The 16017-nt window shown below is 39.9% G+C and overlaps 1 protein-coding gene across 1 annotated transcript in view; it reads left to right on the top strand.

The window, feature by feature from the left end:
• Positions 1–491: 491 nt before the first annotated feature.
• The window catches only part of Tnfrsf11b (TNF receptor superfamily member 11B), a 28011-nt gene continuing 12485 nt past the window's right edge, over positions 492–16017 (top strand). Inside the window, exon 1 of the mRNA NM_012870.2 lies at positions 492–628. Within this exon, the coding sequence (NP_037002.1) occupies positions 596–628 (33 nt within the window). The 5' untranslated portion in view covers positions 492–595. The remainder of the gene's footprint in view (positions 629–16017) is intronic.

Here is a 16017-nt window from a genome sequence, read left to right as displayed (position 1 = left end):
TTTAGGCAGGAGTTCAGACAATAGACCAAACGAAAACCCCAGACTTCTCCCAGAAAGGGTACAGTGACTGAGACATGTGGCAATATGCTGCTGAAGTTGAAACCTGGGGTAGAGAAGCCAACGCCTGGAGGCTGCCCAGAGGCTCCCTCACCAGTACCAGTCTCTTACCGCAGGTCACAGCTGCCCTGAGGCTAGCCGCGGGCGGGAAGAGGCTCAGAACCCTCAGAGGCGGCGGAACAGCAGCAGCCTTGTTCCACAGCTCAGCGGGGGCTTTCTCCTTCTTTTCTTCTTCCTCTCCCCCTCTCCCCCTGCAGAAATCAGCCATCTCCTCCCCTTGCCCCACGCCTCCGCGTAGGATCCTCCCACTCCGGCGCCCAAAGCGTTAACCCCGGAGTGTCCCGCAGCCCTACCACTAGGGCCCAGGGTTCCTAAAAAGGAAAGGTACAAGGTTGGTCCAGGGGAGACTTACTAGATCAAAGGCAGGGCATACTTCCTGTTGCCCAGACCTTATATAAAACGTCATGTTCGCCTGGGCAGCAGAGAAGCACCTAGCACTGGCCCAGCGGCTGCCGCCTGAGGTTTCCAGAGGACCACAATGAACAAGTGGCTGTGCTGTGCACTCCTGGTGGTAAGTCGTGGGCAGGAGGCTGCTGACCTCCTGGGCTCGGGACCTCCCCTCCGGCTTGATGGGGACCAAGTCCGGCAGTCTCAGGAGGGAGCTGGGGAAGCCTTTTTCTAGCTACAGCAGGCTGCCCTGGAGAGTAAATGGCTTTTCCATGAAAAGTTCCTGCTGAGTTTTTCCAGATGGGAGAGAGACATGGGGAGAAGACTCTTAAGACTTTTTGCTTTGTTTTTGAATCCATTATACTTACCTTATTTATTTACTTATGTTTTATGTAGCGCACCATACCTTCGCTTGACCTGACTTTTTTTTATTACTACAGGTAAAGTAGACTGTATGTTGGAAAGGGAGGCCAGACTTTTTTGAAACTTCTGTAGTACAGTTTGAATGGAGAGTTTAGATAAAAGGCATTACAGAAAATATTCTCTTACTTTTCTGTGTGGTTTACTCTTTTAATAAAGTTTGATTGATCTAGTTCTCAACTTCACTAGTGTGAAAAATACGAACACACTAATGATAATTATGTCATAGAGGATAGTTAACCAGATTAGTACAACAATAAATAAAGAAGCTTCAAACCTGCTTTGAAATGCTGTATGGAAAATAAAGGAATCTCATTATTTTTAGCTTAAGCATTTGGGAAGTTGTTATTTAGGTTTATATACAAGTTTTATCATGCCCAATATTTGTTTCCTTCCAATCAGTAGCCCATGAAACACATGAAGTTACAAACCAGACAGAGAAGTCTGTCTTTAAGTGATTTCTCTGTCTGGAGTACACTAGAGTCAGTGTTTGAAATTCAGCCTCCTGCTCCCATAGTGAGAATGGAAAACTATGTAATCTTTCTCTTAGCCTCAGGGACACACTGACATGCATATGTAATAGCAAAGTCACTCAGGAAAAAAGTGGACAGGAGACTACATAAATATGCCAACTATGTGTGTACATATGCAGATATGTATGTATATGTAACACATATATCCACTTATATGGATGTAGGAAGAATTTTCTAATTTTACTTTATTTTAGGTGTATATGTGGTTTGCGTGTATGTATGTCTGCGTACCACTTGTGTGCCTGGTACTGACTGAGGCCAGAGGAGAGCATCGAGTCCCTTAGAACTGGAGTTACAGACAGTTGTGAGCTGCCATGTGGGGGATGGGAATGAGATCTGAATCTCTGGAGGAGCAGCCAGTACTCTTAACTGCTGAGCCATCCAGATGGTTCTACTCTGAAGAACTTTTTAAGAAGTGGAATTTTTAGAGACCGTGAGATGGCTCGGTGGGTAAAGACACTGACAACCTATCATTACGAGTTCGATCCTTGAATCCCTGTCTGGAAGGAAGGAAGGAGAGATCTGAGTCCTGAAAGGCATCCTCTGATTTCCACTCACACTCTCTGGCACCTGTGTACCTGCACTGACACACAATAAACAAACCAAGGGAAGTCTCAAAAAAGAAAGAGCACAGAGTACTTAAACAGATGGCAGTGCCCAAATGCATTTATCAGATTGAGCATGCATGAGCTGGCAGAAAGTTCTACAGTTGCATTATCAGCACCTCCCATGAAGGTCCTTCCATCCCTCGCAGAGTAAGAGCAGGCACACATTGGTTTGGTGTGAACTTTAACTTTATGTTTGAGCTTTATGCAGTTTTCACATGGTTCCTTTCAAAGTTCTCGTAGATCCATCACTAGTGTTGGATGTACAAAATAGTTTGATTTCATGTCCAGTATTACATGTTTCGATGCCCTCATGAAGAATTTAATTAATTTAGGTTTTGTCTGGTATAAGTAACTCCATGGTTAATATGTTGATGGTTTATTCTTTCTAACTTCTTGTATTCTGCCTTTACATTTTGGGTTTTCACTAAATAACATATATATTTATCCCCATATCTGTTCCCAAATAGTAAAAAGATCATCATTTTATAGGTGGTTTATATAAGGAGATATGTATATAGATAATACTCATTTGATACAACATTATCAGAAGGGAAAGCTTTGAATGTATAGAAAGGATGTTGCTCTTTCTTTAGTTCCTAAGGCTGACTTTATTTTATGAAGTGGACACACCGTGCTTGCATATGAGGAGGCCGAATTTACCCTGGTAAACAGAGAGGGGTGGCTGTAGGAACCTGAATCCTTGCAAAAATTTGACTCTTTGTCTGGGGCATTGCACTGGACACCGGGGACAAAGTGAGCATCCAGGTAGATATCGTTCCTGCCTTCTGGATGTCACAACCTGTTGAAAGAGGCAGATGTGAGATAAGCATTGCATATGTGATGCCAGTTACTAAAGAGGAAGCCCCAGATGATTGGGGAATTAAAACAAAAAAATCAGCCTTCCTTCATGAGCTCATAAGGGAAGTTGCAACATGGTGGTTCTCCACTAAACAAATATTCACACACCACTTGCCTGAGGAAGAACAGACTGCATTTCTCCCCTCTGGAGTTCCTGTCTTCTATAACCTGGCTGCAGGGATGTACACACATTAACACAACCACTGAAGTCTTGGCTTTTTATTAGCACTACCTGTATGACAACAGGTAACTAACTAGAGGACAATATAGAACCATCTAGATACCAGAAGTACTGTTGATACTCAGAGAAGGAAGGGGTGACTTCTCACTCTCACTGTGAGGGAGCCTGGGGGCATGTTATTGCTGGAGATGAAGTCAAGACGGCCAAGTGAGAGATGTAAAACCATTCGGTGAAGTCTATTCTTGGTTCTTCTGTGAGAGTAGAAGATTTGCTGGGGAAGGAGAGGAGCATAGTCCTTAGGTTAGCATTCCTAGAATGCTCACACAGTCAAGCAGAGCACTCTAGAATTCTCACTACCACAGTCAAGCAGAGCGCGCTCTTTTGCAAGGAGGCACCATTCATCATCCAGAATCAGTTCCTTCCTTGTTGCCATGCGTTACTAGGTGAACAGAGAACATCAACATGCCTGACTTAGATCTTGGCTTTAACTATTGTTGAATCCCCCACCATTCATCATGCAGTGTCAGAACCCGCCCTGAACTTCTCAAAGCCAAGCTCTGAGTTTGTCCTTTTATGCCAGAAGAAAGGGATTTGGAAGGAAAGCAAAGAGCCAGCCGCTCTTTGCTCAGGAAAATTTCCTGATGTTCCGGTCTTCCTTTAGGGTAACAGTCTTAGAGTTTCTGACATCTGATTTGTATTTATTTTGTCTTTTCTCCCCTTACCTCAGCCACTGAGTTCATGGGCTTGCCTAGCTGCTGCTGCTGCTTCTCTTCTCCTCCTCCTCCCTCCTCCTTCAGAAAATTTCAATGTTTAAACCATTTCTAGAAGCAGTTGACACACCACAGTCAACCTCATGCAGCCCTGCCCTGTGTCCATAGCAACCTTCCTGGCTTCCGTCACCTAGCAATCTTCAGCACAGTTCCTAATTTCAATCTAGTTTTCAATTTGACTTCTTATGCTAAAAACCACAGTAGTCAAATACCATTGGTGGAGTAAGAAGGCAGGCTGTGCCAAATGTTTTACTCAGGAAGTTTTAGAAGCCATGATCATGGTTTCCCAATGGACACTAGGCTCACAGTCTGCTGTTCCTGTCTTCCTATCCACTAACTTGCCTTCTGGGCTTTGCTCTCAACAGCTCCCAACCCACATGCTCCCTCTGTATAAAGGCTTTCTGTGAGAAACACTGTTTTCCTTAGCATGGCATTAACCAAGAAAATTTCCTTCAGCCTTCATTTTGATTTTGCAGCCAAAAGGAGGAAGAGGAGGGGCTTAAAATACATCAAAACAGAAAAACAATCTTGACATTAATCAGAACTAGCTAGCAGCCAATCAAGGAGTAATGTGTTTGGCTGCCCCTTATATTGTGTTGATGGAGCAAAGATCCCCAAATTATTAGTGTATTTGTACTTTCCTCCCTAGGGCAGACTTCTCGATCATATTTGATACTCTCTTCCATGTGCTCTTATAATAAATCCTTTGTAACAACCCCCGTCTCTTGAAATGAGATTCAATGTACATATCCTTTGCTGACACATATAACTTTTACAAAATCAATATCCCGACATAACTACATTACAAAACTAATAAAAGGAAAATAATTCATAATAAAATAAGCTTCAGTAGGTATCATTATGAAGTCGTGGTATGCTGACATTTGCATGTGGCATTTGCACTGCAGACATAGCTAGGGATGAAGATGGGGGTAGGTTTGTCTCAGGGTTGACCCAAACACTTGACCAGGCTTGGCTTGCCGCTGTGGTTTTCTAAAACAGTGAGACAATCATGCCAGAAATTTTAGTTTCATTTCACTTCTTACCAAACCAAGTGCTAGTAAATTCCTGGAAAACTCATTTTGGACAGCAATGATGCTAAAGGTCCTTCATATATAAATAAAGTGGAGTTTCAACAAAGCTCTGGACAATGGTCCTCGCTTTATTCCCGTGGCTCTGATAAAATGTCTTGACCAAAAGCAACATGGGGAAAAGGGTTTATTTGGCTTACACTTCCAGGTTGCAGTCTGTCATAGTGGGAAAGTCATAGTGGCGGGGCCTTTAGCAGCCAGTCACTTCCACAGTCAGAAGAGAAAGGAATGTGTGCATACTGGCTTGCTCGGTTGCTTGTTCAGCTCTGTGTCCCCACTTTTATACAGCTTGGGTACGTCTGCTTAGGAGATGATGATAGCCACATTCAGAGTGAGTTTTCCAACCTCAATTAGGGGAAATAAGAAAATCCCTCACAGGCATGCTCGTCTCCCACAGTCCACAGATCTAGGTGGTTCTTCATTGAGGATCTTTTGCCAGGTATCCTACGTGATGTCAAGTGGACAATTAAAGCTAACCATCACAGTGACATTTAAAATCTGTCTATCTGTTTGTCTGTCTTTCTGCCTGTCTGACATCCACCCATCCATCCATCCATCCATCCATCCATCCATCCATCCATCCATCCATCCGTCTGTGTAAATATGTATATACATGCATGCATTTTATTATACATAAAATAATTTTCACTTATTTTATTCTGTATCAGCTGCCAATGGTATATTAGAATGTTTTTAGGGTATATAAATATCCTTGGTTATTCTGGATACCTATCGGCATCTTCATGGTATTTCTAGAAGAACCCAATCAATTTCCAGAACTTCTCCAAGGACAGAGTTTCCACAAAACATGGCTCTTTGAAAGCACAGATTTTCATCCTCCTCATTTGTAGCCCCAAGGTCTCTACCATCATGATGCATGTGTTTGCGCAGCCTAATGAGCTATGGTGAAAATTTCTACAGCACAGGGTAATCTACTAGAAATCTCCACAGATGTTTCAACAGGATTTACCTACCCAATGTGTTATTGTGGTTTAACAACCCAAGGTTGGCTTGACTTCTCAAATATTAATGTAAACTCCTTATCTGGTCAATATTTTAAATATCATAGTATACATTTCTACTATGGAGACTCAAAACCTTCATAAATGTTCATCTTAAGAAAGCAACAAAATTAAATGGGTAGAACACAGGTATCATGGTATTATAGTTGAACATTTAGATATTCAGTTTTTCTGTGATAAATTTTAAATCTTTTTAAAAAGATTCCATCACAGATGATAAGTATTAGACTCAAGAAATTTCAGTCAATAGAAGGAGCCTGGACTTGATATACAATGAACATTAATAGTCCAGCTCATTTTCATAGACAGCTATAGAGAAAGCCAATTTCACATGACAAGAAAGGAAAGGGTGAAGGCCCCTTTTAAACTCATTTATATTACTGAGAGCCTTGCAAACAAAATGCAAACAAGAGCAGCAGTAGCAATCATGTTAGAAAAGAAAACAAAAATCACAATAAAATTTAGCAACCCACAATAGCAGGAACTAGTGAATCGGAAATCCTAGCAACATCTGTTAACTATCTGTGCAAGAAGAAAGAGTGAGGTTCGGCCAACTTGAAATAGATACCAGGACAGTATTTTTATGTGACATATAATTAGTTTTTGGAACTCATTACCACAGAATATTTTGGAATAACTAGCACAGAAAGTCTAAAAATGGAATACTTTTAGACAGTTGTAAGGGATAAGAATAGTGTTACAACACATTAGGTAAGAAGATGTGTGGTACCCTCTCTTCCTCACACTAACCTGGACTTGGTAACTGATGTGGACTCTGCATGCTCAGTAGAGTAATTTATCCTAGCTATATAGTGACATAATTTTACAAGGGCTTGAATAGATACAACAGATATACATTTCTTTTCATGCAATTTCTCACGAGTATCTAAGCCTGCAGACAGGAAATTGATGGGGGATGCCAAAAGAAGGAGCTGTCACTGTAAAGTGCTTGCCATGAAAGCAGAAGATGAATTTGCATCCCCAAAACCTACAGAGTGACAGGTGAATGTAGTGGCCCACCTGGAATTTCTGTGTTCACAAGATGGAGACCGGCGATTCCCCAGAGCAAGTTGTCCAGCCAGATAAGGCAAGACACCAAGCTGTAACTTACACTGAGAGAGTGCATCAATGAATTAGGTGGAGAAATACCAAGGAAGACATCCAATGACGTCAGGTCTCTGCATATGTGCATGCACACATGCATATACAAAGTGTATGTCTATACACATACAAATACATATACATACATATGGATACTATACATATATACTCATGAAAAAGAAGAAAGAAAACATACTTTAAAAAGAGAGAGTGCAGGCTATTTCAAGAGCTAATTAACATATCCATCTGCTCTCTTAATCACTCTTGTGTTTGAGAACATGTAAGACCTACTATCTCAAAAAATGTCAAATACATTCTCCGGTATTGTTATTTTATTTAACTTGAGGCCCTTGGATTAGTAACCTACTCTGTTCTGCCCCTTGTAATGAGCATTCTATTCATATGGGAAGTGGAGCAACATTGAACATAGAAAGACTAGCCCCAAAGCCTTCATTTCAATTCACCATGCACATTTGCAACACTCTTTGTAAACGTTTCTTAAATAACCATAAATAAAACGGAGAAATGGATGAGAAGAGTAATTTAGATTTAAAGGAAGGCTGTGGTTCCTCTAAGCACAGTCACTGCCTTTGGTGAATAAATTCCCTGTTAAAGTTTTTGATACAATATTTTTAGTTGCCTTACCATGTTTCTTATTAGGTAGCTGCCCTTTCTTCTGCTGTTCTATATCCTGTACTTGTTTTGATTGCTGTTTTCCTCTTACTTTTGTTCTTGCTTGTGGCTTCGTTTTGTCCTTCTTTTCATCTCTGGCTTGCTCTTTCTCATATTCTACACTTCACAATGAACATAGACCTGACTTTGTCCGTGTCCTCGGCTGCTTTCACTCTTGCTCTTTGGGTAGTCTTGGTCTTGTGCTTCTACTCAGTCTCACTATGTTCTTGTTCAAATACAGAATCTTTTTTTTATTCCTTTCTTGTTCTGAACTTATATATTTCACACTTAGAAACTGCTGATATCAAGAGCTTATTTCTTATAACATCCCTTCCCCATTAGTTTGTGTCAACACTATCAACACTAGCTCTGTAAGTCATCCTAGACGCAGAGTGATGCCATGATACTCTGCAATAGTAAGGCAGACAGATTCAAGAGCTCTGGGTTCTTAGCTCTGCCTGCACCCTCAAGGTTTACCCAGTGACCCTAACTATGCATCTTCTAAATAGAGGAACTGAGCCAAGTTGTATATGGTATGTCTGCTCTAATTTAAAAAATTAATTGATTATATATTGTTCCTTACCCTAAATATCAAAAACCAACTAGACTTCTTATCTATAAAACATTACAGGAATATTTTACAAGAATCTCTTTTGTTCCATTGGTCTGTGGTGGAAGTCAAGGCAGCAGCTTTTGAAATATTATCTAATTTTAGATAGCGTAATATATATTTGAGTGTCATGAATTATTCTTCTAAAACAAAACCATTCCCGTTTTCTCATTCTTGCCATCAGCTGGGATGCATAGAAATTGGCAATGTGGCCATGTTTTTTTGCATTCTCCATTTAGTTAAAAGCCAAGTTCAAGACATTCCCCCAGGACTTGCTGAAGAGGTCTAATTATGGCCACAAGCAATCTCCTTAGAGTCATTGAGCAAAATTCTCTTTGAATCTATATTCACAAAGAAGTGCTTGACAATTGCACACTGCTCTTTGGAATAAATGTCAAACCTTTAGGCATACCATGCATGGTAATAGGCAGCCGGAAAGACCATTAAAATTTACACTTGAGTAACATAGCAGCTGCCAGACAGCAGACGTTCGTCACCACACTCTTCTTTTTGTATCTTCTTATGATGTCCAGTAAAAAGGAAGGAACAAGAACTAACTGCTCTGTGAAGGTGGATGACGTTTACTGTGTGATGGTAGTGGGTTTTGGCCAGGCATTCTCAGGTGCTCTCCTTTCTGAAAATTTGGTAGTTTCCAGAATCATCTAGTGAGGATAGAATGGGCGGGATATGGGCATCTTGAGCAAAGGCCTGGTAAATTAAAATGACATCTTCACTTCCAAACCAAGCATCATAGTATTACTGTTATACCCAAAAATTTCTGTAGTTTTTGGTTGTTTGATTTTTCTCTTCAAATTTCCACACATATAAGTAATTTCTAAATATTACTTACTAGACAAAAATTGTTGACCGTTGACAGAAGCACTGGGACAGATCACAAGAGGCACTTTTGGTGTTGATTGCAGGCATTGAGATTTTGAAGTTGCTTATTTGACCCAGCAGCCAACATCCCAGTCTGTGGGGTGCCTGAGACAGTAACTGTGAGTAGCATCACAACCCAATCTTATGGGTGAAGGCTTCACAAATAAGGACATCTTTTTTGTAAAATCCAAACAGAAACCACATCAGAAATATTTTTCGGTATTCTAAATCTTGAGCTCTGAGTCCCCTGTTCTTTTGTTCAGATGTGGTCAGCTATCGTCACAGATGTTTTCTATCAACCCCAATCCTTCCCCACAAAAGAGTGAGGGGTTGCTCTCTGAAATCCCAAATTTGGGAGAAGCAACTGGATGGGCAGTCTAAATAAAGATTGTTTAATCAGACAGTCATAGAGATGGTTTCTTTCTCAGGTCTAACACTTTCTTTGGCTGAAAATTTAAAATTTAGGCCTGACAGAAAATGATAGCTGGGCTGCAGAGTAGAACAGCTATCAGGTGTGTAGGCTGAATTAAAACACCCTCCTCATGGATACAGAAAATGTGGTACATCTACACAATGGAATTTACTCAGCTATCAAAAACAACGACTTTATGAAATTCGTAGGAAAATGGTTGGAACTGGAAAATATCATCCTGAGTGAGGTAACCCAATCACGGAAAAACACACATGGTATGCACTCATTGATAAGTAGCTATTAGTACAAATGCTTGAATTACCCTAGATGCCTAGAACAAATGAAACTCAAGACGGATGATCAAAATGTGAATGCTTCACTCCTTCTTTAAAAGGGGAACAAGAATACCCTTGGCAGGGAAGAGAGAGGCAAAGATTAAAACAGACACAGAAGGAACACCCATTGAGAGCCTGCCCCACATGTGGCCCATACATATACAGCCATCCAATTAGACAAGATGGATGAAGCAAAGAAGTGCAGGCCGACAGGAGCCGGATGTAGATCGCTCCTGAGAGACACAGCCAGAATACAGCAAATACAGAGGCGAATGCCAGCAGCAAACCACTGAACTGAGAATAGGACCCCCGTTGAAGGAATCAGAGAAAGAACTGGAAGAGCTTGAAGGGGCTCGAGACCCCATATGTACAACAATGCCAAGCAACCAGAGCTTCCAGGGACTAAGCCACTACCTAAAGACTATACATGGACTGACCCTGCACTCTGACCTCATAGGTAGCAATGAATATCCTAGTAAGAGCACCAGTGAAAGGGGAAGCCCTGAGTCCTGCTAAGACTGAACCCCCAGTGAACTAGATTGTTGGGGGGAGGGTGGCAATGGGGGGAGGATGGGGAGAGGAACACCCATAAAGGGGGGGGGAGGGATTATGGGGATGTTTGCCCTGAAACCGGGAAAGGGAATAACACTCGAAATGTAAATAAGATATACTCAAATTAATAAAAAAACAAAAACAAAAAACAAAAAAACACCCTCCTCTATGAGCATAGGGCAAACTATGCTTGTTTTCCTTCCTTCCTTCCAGCTGACATTTCCTCATTAAAGGTTCATTCATCTACAGCACCGACCAAATTAAATGCTCACAAAGGGTGAAAATATAAAATAGAAAGACATAGTACCTTTTAGAATAACTAGCGCACCTACATGTAACATATACCATTCCACATATTTATTGATAAAAATCCTATGATGCAGAGATTTACAAACTAGAAGTTGGGGGATTCCCAGGAACTAAGTAGTTTTCACTAACTTCAGGAATTTTCCGTAAAGTTAACTAGAGAAGAAGAAAAAGAAGATGATGGTGGTGTTAGTGGTGATGATGATGGTGGTGGTGATGAACTGTTTCTGTAGTAGAGCATGCTAATATCTAGTCACCGAGTTCATTGAAAAATACCAACAAATCAGAAAAAAAAAGGCATTTGTATATCTTCAACCCAGAACATCCAGATGGTGTAAAGGATGAACAGACTAGGTCCTTGGGCCAAATCTTTAGAAACTGTGATTCTATGTATTTATTTTTAACTTCTTAGATTCATTTAGCTTTTTAGCTCAAGGGGAAATTTATTTATTTATTTTTTGTAGTGGTCTTTACATTGAGTATGACTCTAAGTCCAAATTCCTTAGGTGAAACAGTATAAGTCAAGAAGTTAATGTCTTATCAGACACTGAAAGCATGGGGAAGGAAGATCTAGCATATAATAGGAGGTGGGAAAGAATGGAGGGTCAATGCAAGAAGATGCATCACTGAGGATCTACTGCTTGGCGTAATTAATTTTCCACTTTGCCCTTTCTATCAAAGCATTGTGTCAACTATTTCAGTGGAAAACAGGAGAATTTCTGCTTTGAGTTGAGTGAATATACGGATGGATAGAGAAATAGCTATGTAGATGAGTAGATAGACAAGTGACACATGTATGATATCGTTACATCGTATCACAGTTACTTTCACATCTACTTCTTTCATGAGACTGGGAAACTTACTCCCAAGAAGAGTCAGTTGTCTCAGGATTAGTTTCAAGCAGGGTCGGATTTGAACTCTCAAAGGTATGGAATTTTTGTTATCGCTGACTAGTCACTCAACTCTCTTCAGACCAATTTTTTCATCTTTAAAAGGGAGATAATCATATCTCCTTGGCGGTGTCTGTGGAGGATAAAAGATAACAGAATGTGAAGGATGAGTTTAGCCTACGGCCTGCTATATTGTGCTATTATATTATACAATGCTGTTATTCTTCTCCATATCATACAGAATGGACAGTATGACCCTTCAGACATCATAGGCTGACAATGAATAGCTACATATTTAGCACAGATGCTATTTGATTTCCCCCTTCCTTCTAACTTTTATTTCATTTTGTCCCTATCATAGCTTTCTTTACTTTCCTTTTAACGGTGGCCTGTGGTCATGTGTTATTTAAACGACAATAGGTTTTCTTATTCAGCTAAAGGATCTACAGGAATTGTGAGCAATATATTATCTTCCAAGAAAAGGACAATAAAAACAAGTTGTAGTCTTAAAATTGTGTTCAGCAATATCAACATGCCAGAATACACCATCGGTTCTCAGCTTCAGATGCCAGGGATTGTAGCTGGAGAGTCTTCCAAGGCCTAGTGCTGCCTGGTGCTTTTCAAGGGAGGCTAAGTAGAGATAACCATGCAAACAGTACTTCTGTGGTGTTCTTTTCCAGGACCAATATTATGTCTCCAAAAAGGTGGGGTATGTGCGTGTGCGCGTGTGCCTGCGTGTTTGTGTTAACCTGTTAACCTGTTAACCTATATCTGTAATTCCTTCTTCCTAAATGTTCACATTTTACTTAGGTTTATTATTTTTATTTTTCAATTTGTTTAATCAGTAAAATGTTAACCACTTGTAGCACTTTTTCATCATAGCAAACACTCATAAACAAATCGCTTTTGGACTGAGTCTATGCACAAACTAAACAGAGCTAATTAATGTTAATGCCTTCAGAAAAGTAAAGGAAACTTCTGAAGTGAACAAAAATTACATTAAAAGTTACATTTTACCTGGAGACTGTTCTTCAGCCTCCAGGGAAGCAAATGCACATCAAATTTGGCCCAGTAATTCTTCTAATAAATCATAGCTGTTTGTGTTTCCTTCTCCCCATTTGCCTGGAAAAGCAGTTGGCAGCAGAGCACAGATGTAAAGATGAACAGACTTAATTCATTTGCTTTTCCTTCCTTACCTGGAGACAACCGTGAGCCAAGTAACTGGCTAGTGTGGAAATTACTAAGCAGGCTACTCCCCAGGAGGGGACCTGGCAGCAGCAGATAAACTCAATGAACTGCCTTTGCTCATAGACGCTAAGTCCAAATGAAACAGCGCTTGCAAAACTCCATGCAGATGAAAGATGCATTAAAAAATACCCCTCTGGGCAAATCTTTCACCCCTGTCCTTCCATAGACTTGGAAATGCAGGCTATGTGCATGTCTTTGCAAATGTATCAATTACACTTTAGATGGTTATCTGTGCTGTATCATCTCTAAGTATCTGAGGTTTACAGAGAAGGCATTCGACCTATCTACTGGATTGAGTAAATATTGAGATACAGAGGAGACTATCTGCACAAACTCATGTGAAGCATTCAAAAAACATGGAGGCAAACTCTTGAGTCTCTGAACCTCCCAGGAAAAATAGCATGAACCAGCCTTAAATCCCTTGGCAGAACCAAAAGAGTAGTAACATCATTGGGAAGATACTAAAACCAATTTTATTATATAATGTGTGATCTAATTATATGTATATTGAGAAGAGGGTCCCGTGAACTCCAAACTGATTTTGAACTTTATATAGAACCAACTATGATCTTGATCTTATGATTTTCATGCCTCCACCTATCAACTGTTTGGATTCCAAGATACAGCACCCAAGTTTATGCATTGCTGGAAAATGAATAGAAGTTTCTAGCCTATGGTCATGAGGGAATACAAACTAATATTCACCATTTGCAAAAATATGTTTCTATGTTACTATTTATTTGAAAGTGATTATTTGGAGAATAAAAAAATCAGAATCATTCTCATTTAGACACAAATTACTGGCCTAGAATAACTGAGGCAATGCTAGAACTAAGCTTGCAATCTGGTTAACATAGTCTAAACACAACTTCTTCAGTGGAATGGGCACATGTATGTTCACATTGGGTGGCCGGGCTGTAGATTTTTCAAACTTTACTCATCACCAATTTTGTATGCTTCTCACAAACGTCCATAATATTCATACACTGTTACATTCTCCTTTTCATCTCATAAATATATGCAAATACTAAAAGTTAGTGTGTAGTTCCCCTTTTCTGCTTATACACATCATTAGGCAATATATCTGCTCTGCCCCTAAAGACATTTATGTGTTCAGAACCTTCAAAGCGGGGTCCTCAGTTGCATTTTTGAATTATCAGTATGCATTTCCATTTATTTGCTTAGCATCATCACTGGGTCTCAAACAAACAAACAACAAAAAATGTTTCCACCCGAAGTCTTTCTCTTTATTCATGTATGCTCATACTTCTGTCTTCAGAAATTAGTGGAGACTTCAGGAAACACAAAATTCAACTGCTGCTTTGGATACCAGCCTGTCCCAGTAAAATCAACCAGCACTCCTCTACCCTTCCTTCTCTTATCAACCGTTTTGCATAAATTCTGACCCAATTGTCTGTTCAGGTCTGTTCAGTCCTTTCCTTAGTGTCCAGTCACTTTTCCTGCTTTCTTTTTTGGGGGCGTGGGTCAATGAGCATATATATATATCAATGTTTGCTAAGTGAGTTAATTAATTAAGGTATGGAAGGGTAATAGGGAAATACAAAGGGCCAAAATGAGAATATAAACAAGCAAACAAATTGAACTTAATGTGAAAAGTGCTTATTTTAAATAAGTTTTACGATTATACTACAAGCTATCTTCATGAAACTTTCAATTGCATGTACCCTGGATCTTTCCTTTAATGACTGAGACGGACTTGGAAATGGCATGGTTTACACACTGACCAGACGTTTAGCTAACTCTGGACAGTCCTCAAATAGTTCTCTGTGGCAAAGATCATGACGAGGGATTACAAAAGGAACTCCCAAACCAAGGGACTATTTCAGGACCTGCGTGGGATGCTTTTAATGAATCTTCCATAAATGGAAACCCACTGGGTCATTCATGGTTCTGCAGACCAGAGAGCAAGCCTGGTACTATGGGACTGTCTGTATTGCATAATACAAAAATAAACCTGCCAGAGGAAGTGTATTCTTTTGTCTTTTAGGAAGTCATAAAGTCACATAAACCAATAGAAGCCTCTGGTCAAATCACTTGTCATCTGAGAGTAAATGGAAGACATATCTGAATCTGAAAAGTGGAGATTGGTATAAAAACCTCTGCATACAAAGAGGCTGCTGAATGGAGCACAGTGGAAGGCCCGAAAGGCAAGAGATTAGGATATTTGTTTCTGACTTGATTTGACTAGATTTTCAAATCCAAGAACAGAGCAACAGTCAAGTTAGAAAAGACACTACAGGACTAATTCAGTCTTCACTCAGTTCTGCCCTCTGTTAGTGTTCGGTAGATAAGAAAGATGGATTGGTTTGGAATAGAAAATTCTTTCATTCTGTTATACATTAGAAACATAAATGGATAATACAGTGTTTAGAGATAGAACTTTAACAATGCTTTCAAGAGAAGTACTATGGAAGCTTCTAGAACAAATTCCAGACTGGTGTAACATAGTAGATTGTAGGCCTTTTACATTACTTTCAAGAATGTGTGATTAGATCATGTAATAGATAGACAGGGAATGGAAAGTGGACAAATGAAAAATAGGAGGTAAAAAGAAAGCTATACTTAATTTCTTTTATAATCCAGACATAAAACTTGGAAAGAATGTTCCCTTCTATAAAAAGCACTTTCAGGTTCAACAGACATGCTTATATATGTCCCTCAGTCTCGGCAGATGGTCAGGGATTTTTGAAAATTTCATTATTTTTAAACCCTTATTTAGTTTTAAATCCTATCAGTAGGCAAAGGAGCAATAACTAATGTTAAGACCATATCTCTGTCTTTGCTCCAGGAAATGGGAAGGGAGTGAGAAAAGTGACAGAGAAGAAGAGAGATGTATTAACCTTGCCCATCCTCTGTCCAAATACCAAGTCAAGAAATTCTGTGTGGGAATTGGGGCTAACCAAAGATTTAGACCTAACTATCCAATTTTGACCACATTGAATTTTACTTTTACTAAAGTGGATTTTTTTCCTGAGCAAAGCACAGACGTCCAATTGAACTTTAA

This window comes from Rattus norvegicus, chromosome 7, assembly GCF_021556685.1.
Source record: "Rattus norvegicus strain SHRSP/BbbUtx chromosome 7, alternate assembly SHRSP_T2T, whole genome shotgun sequence".
Lineage (NCBI taxonomy): Eukaryota > Metazoa > Chordata > Mammalia > Rodentia > Muridae > Rattus > Rattus norvegicus.
This window is presented reverse-complemented; position numbering and strand designations above follow the sequence as displayed.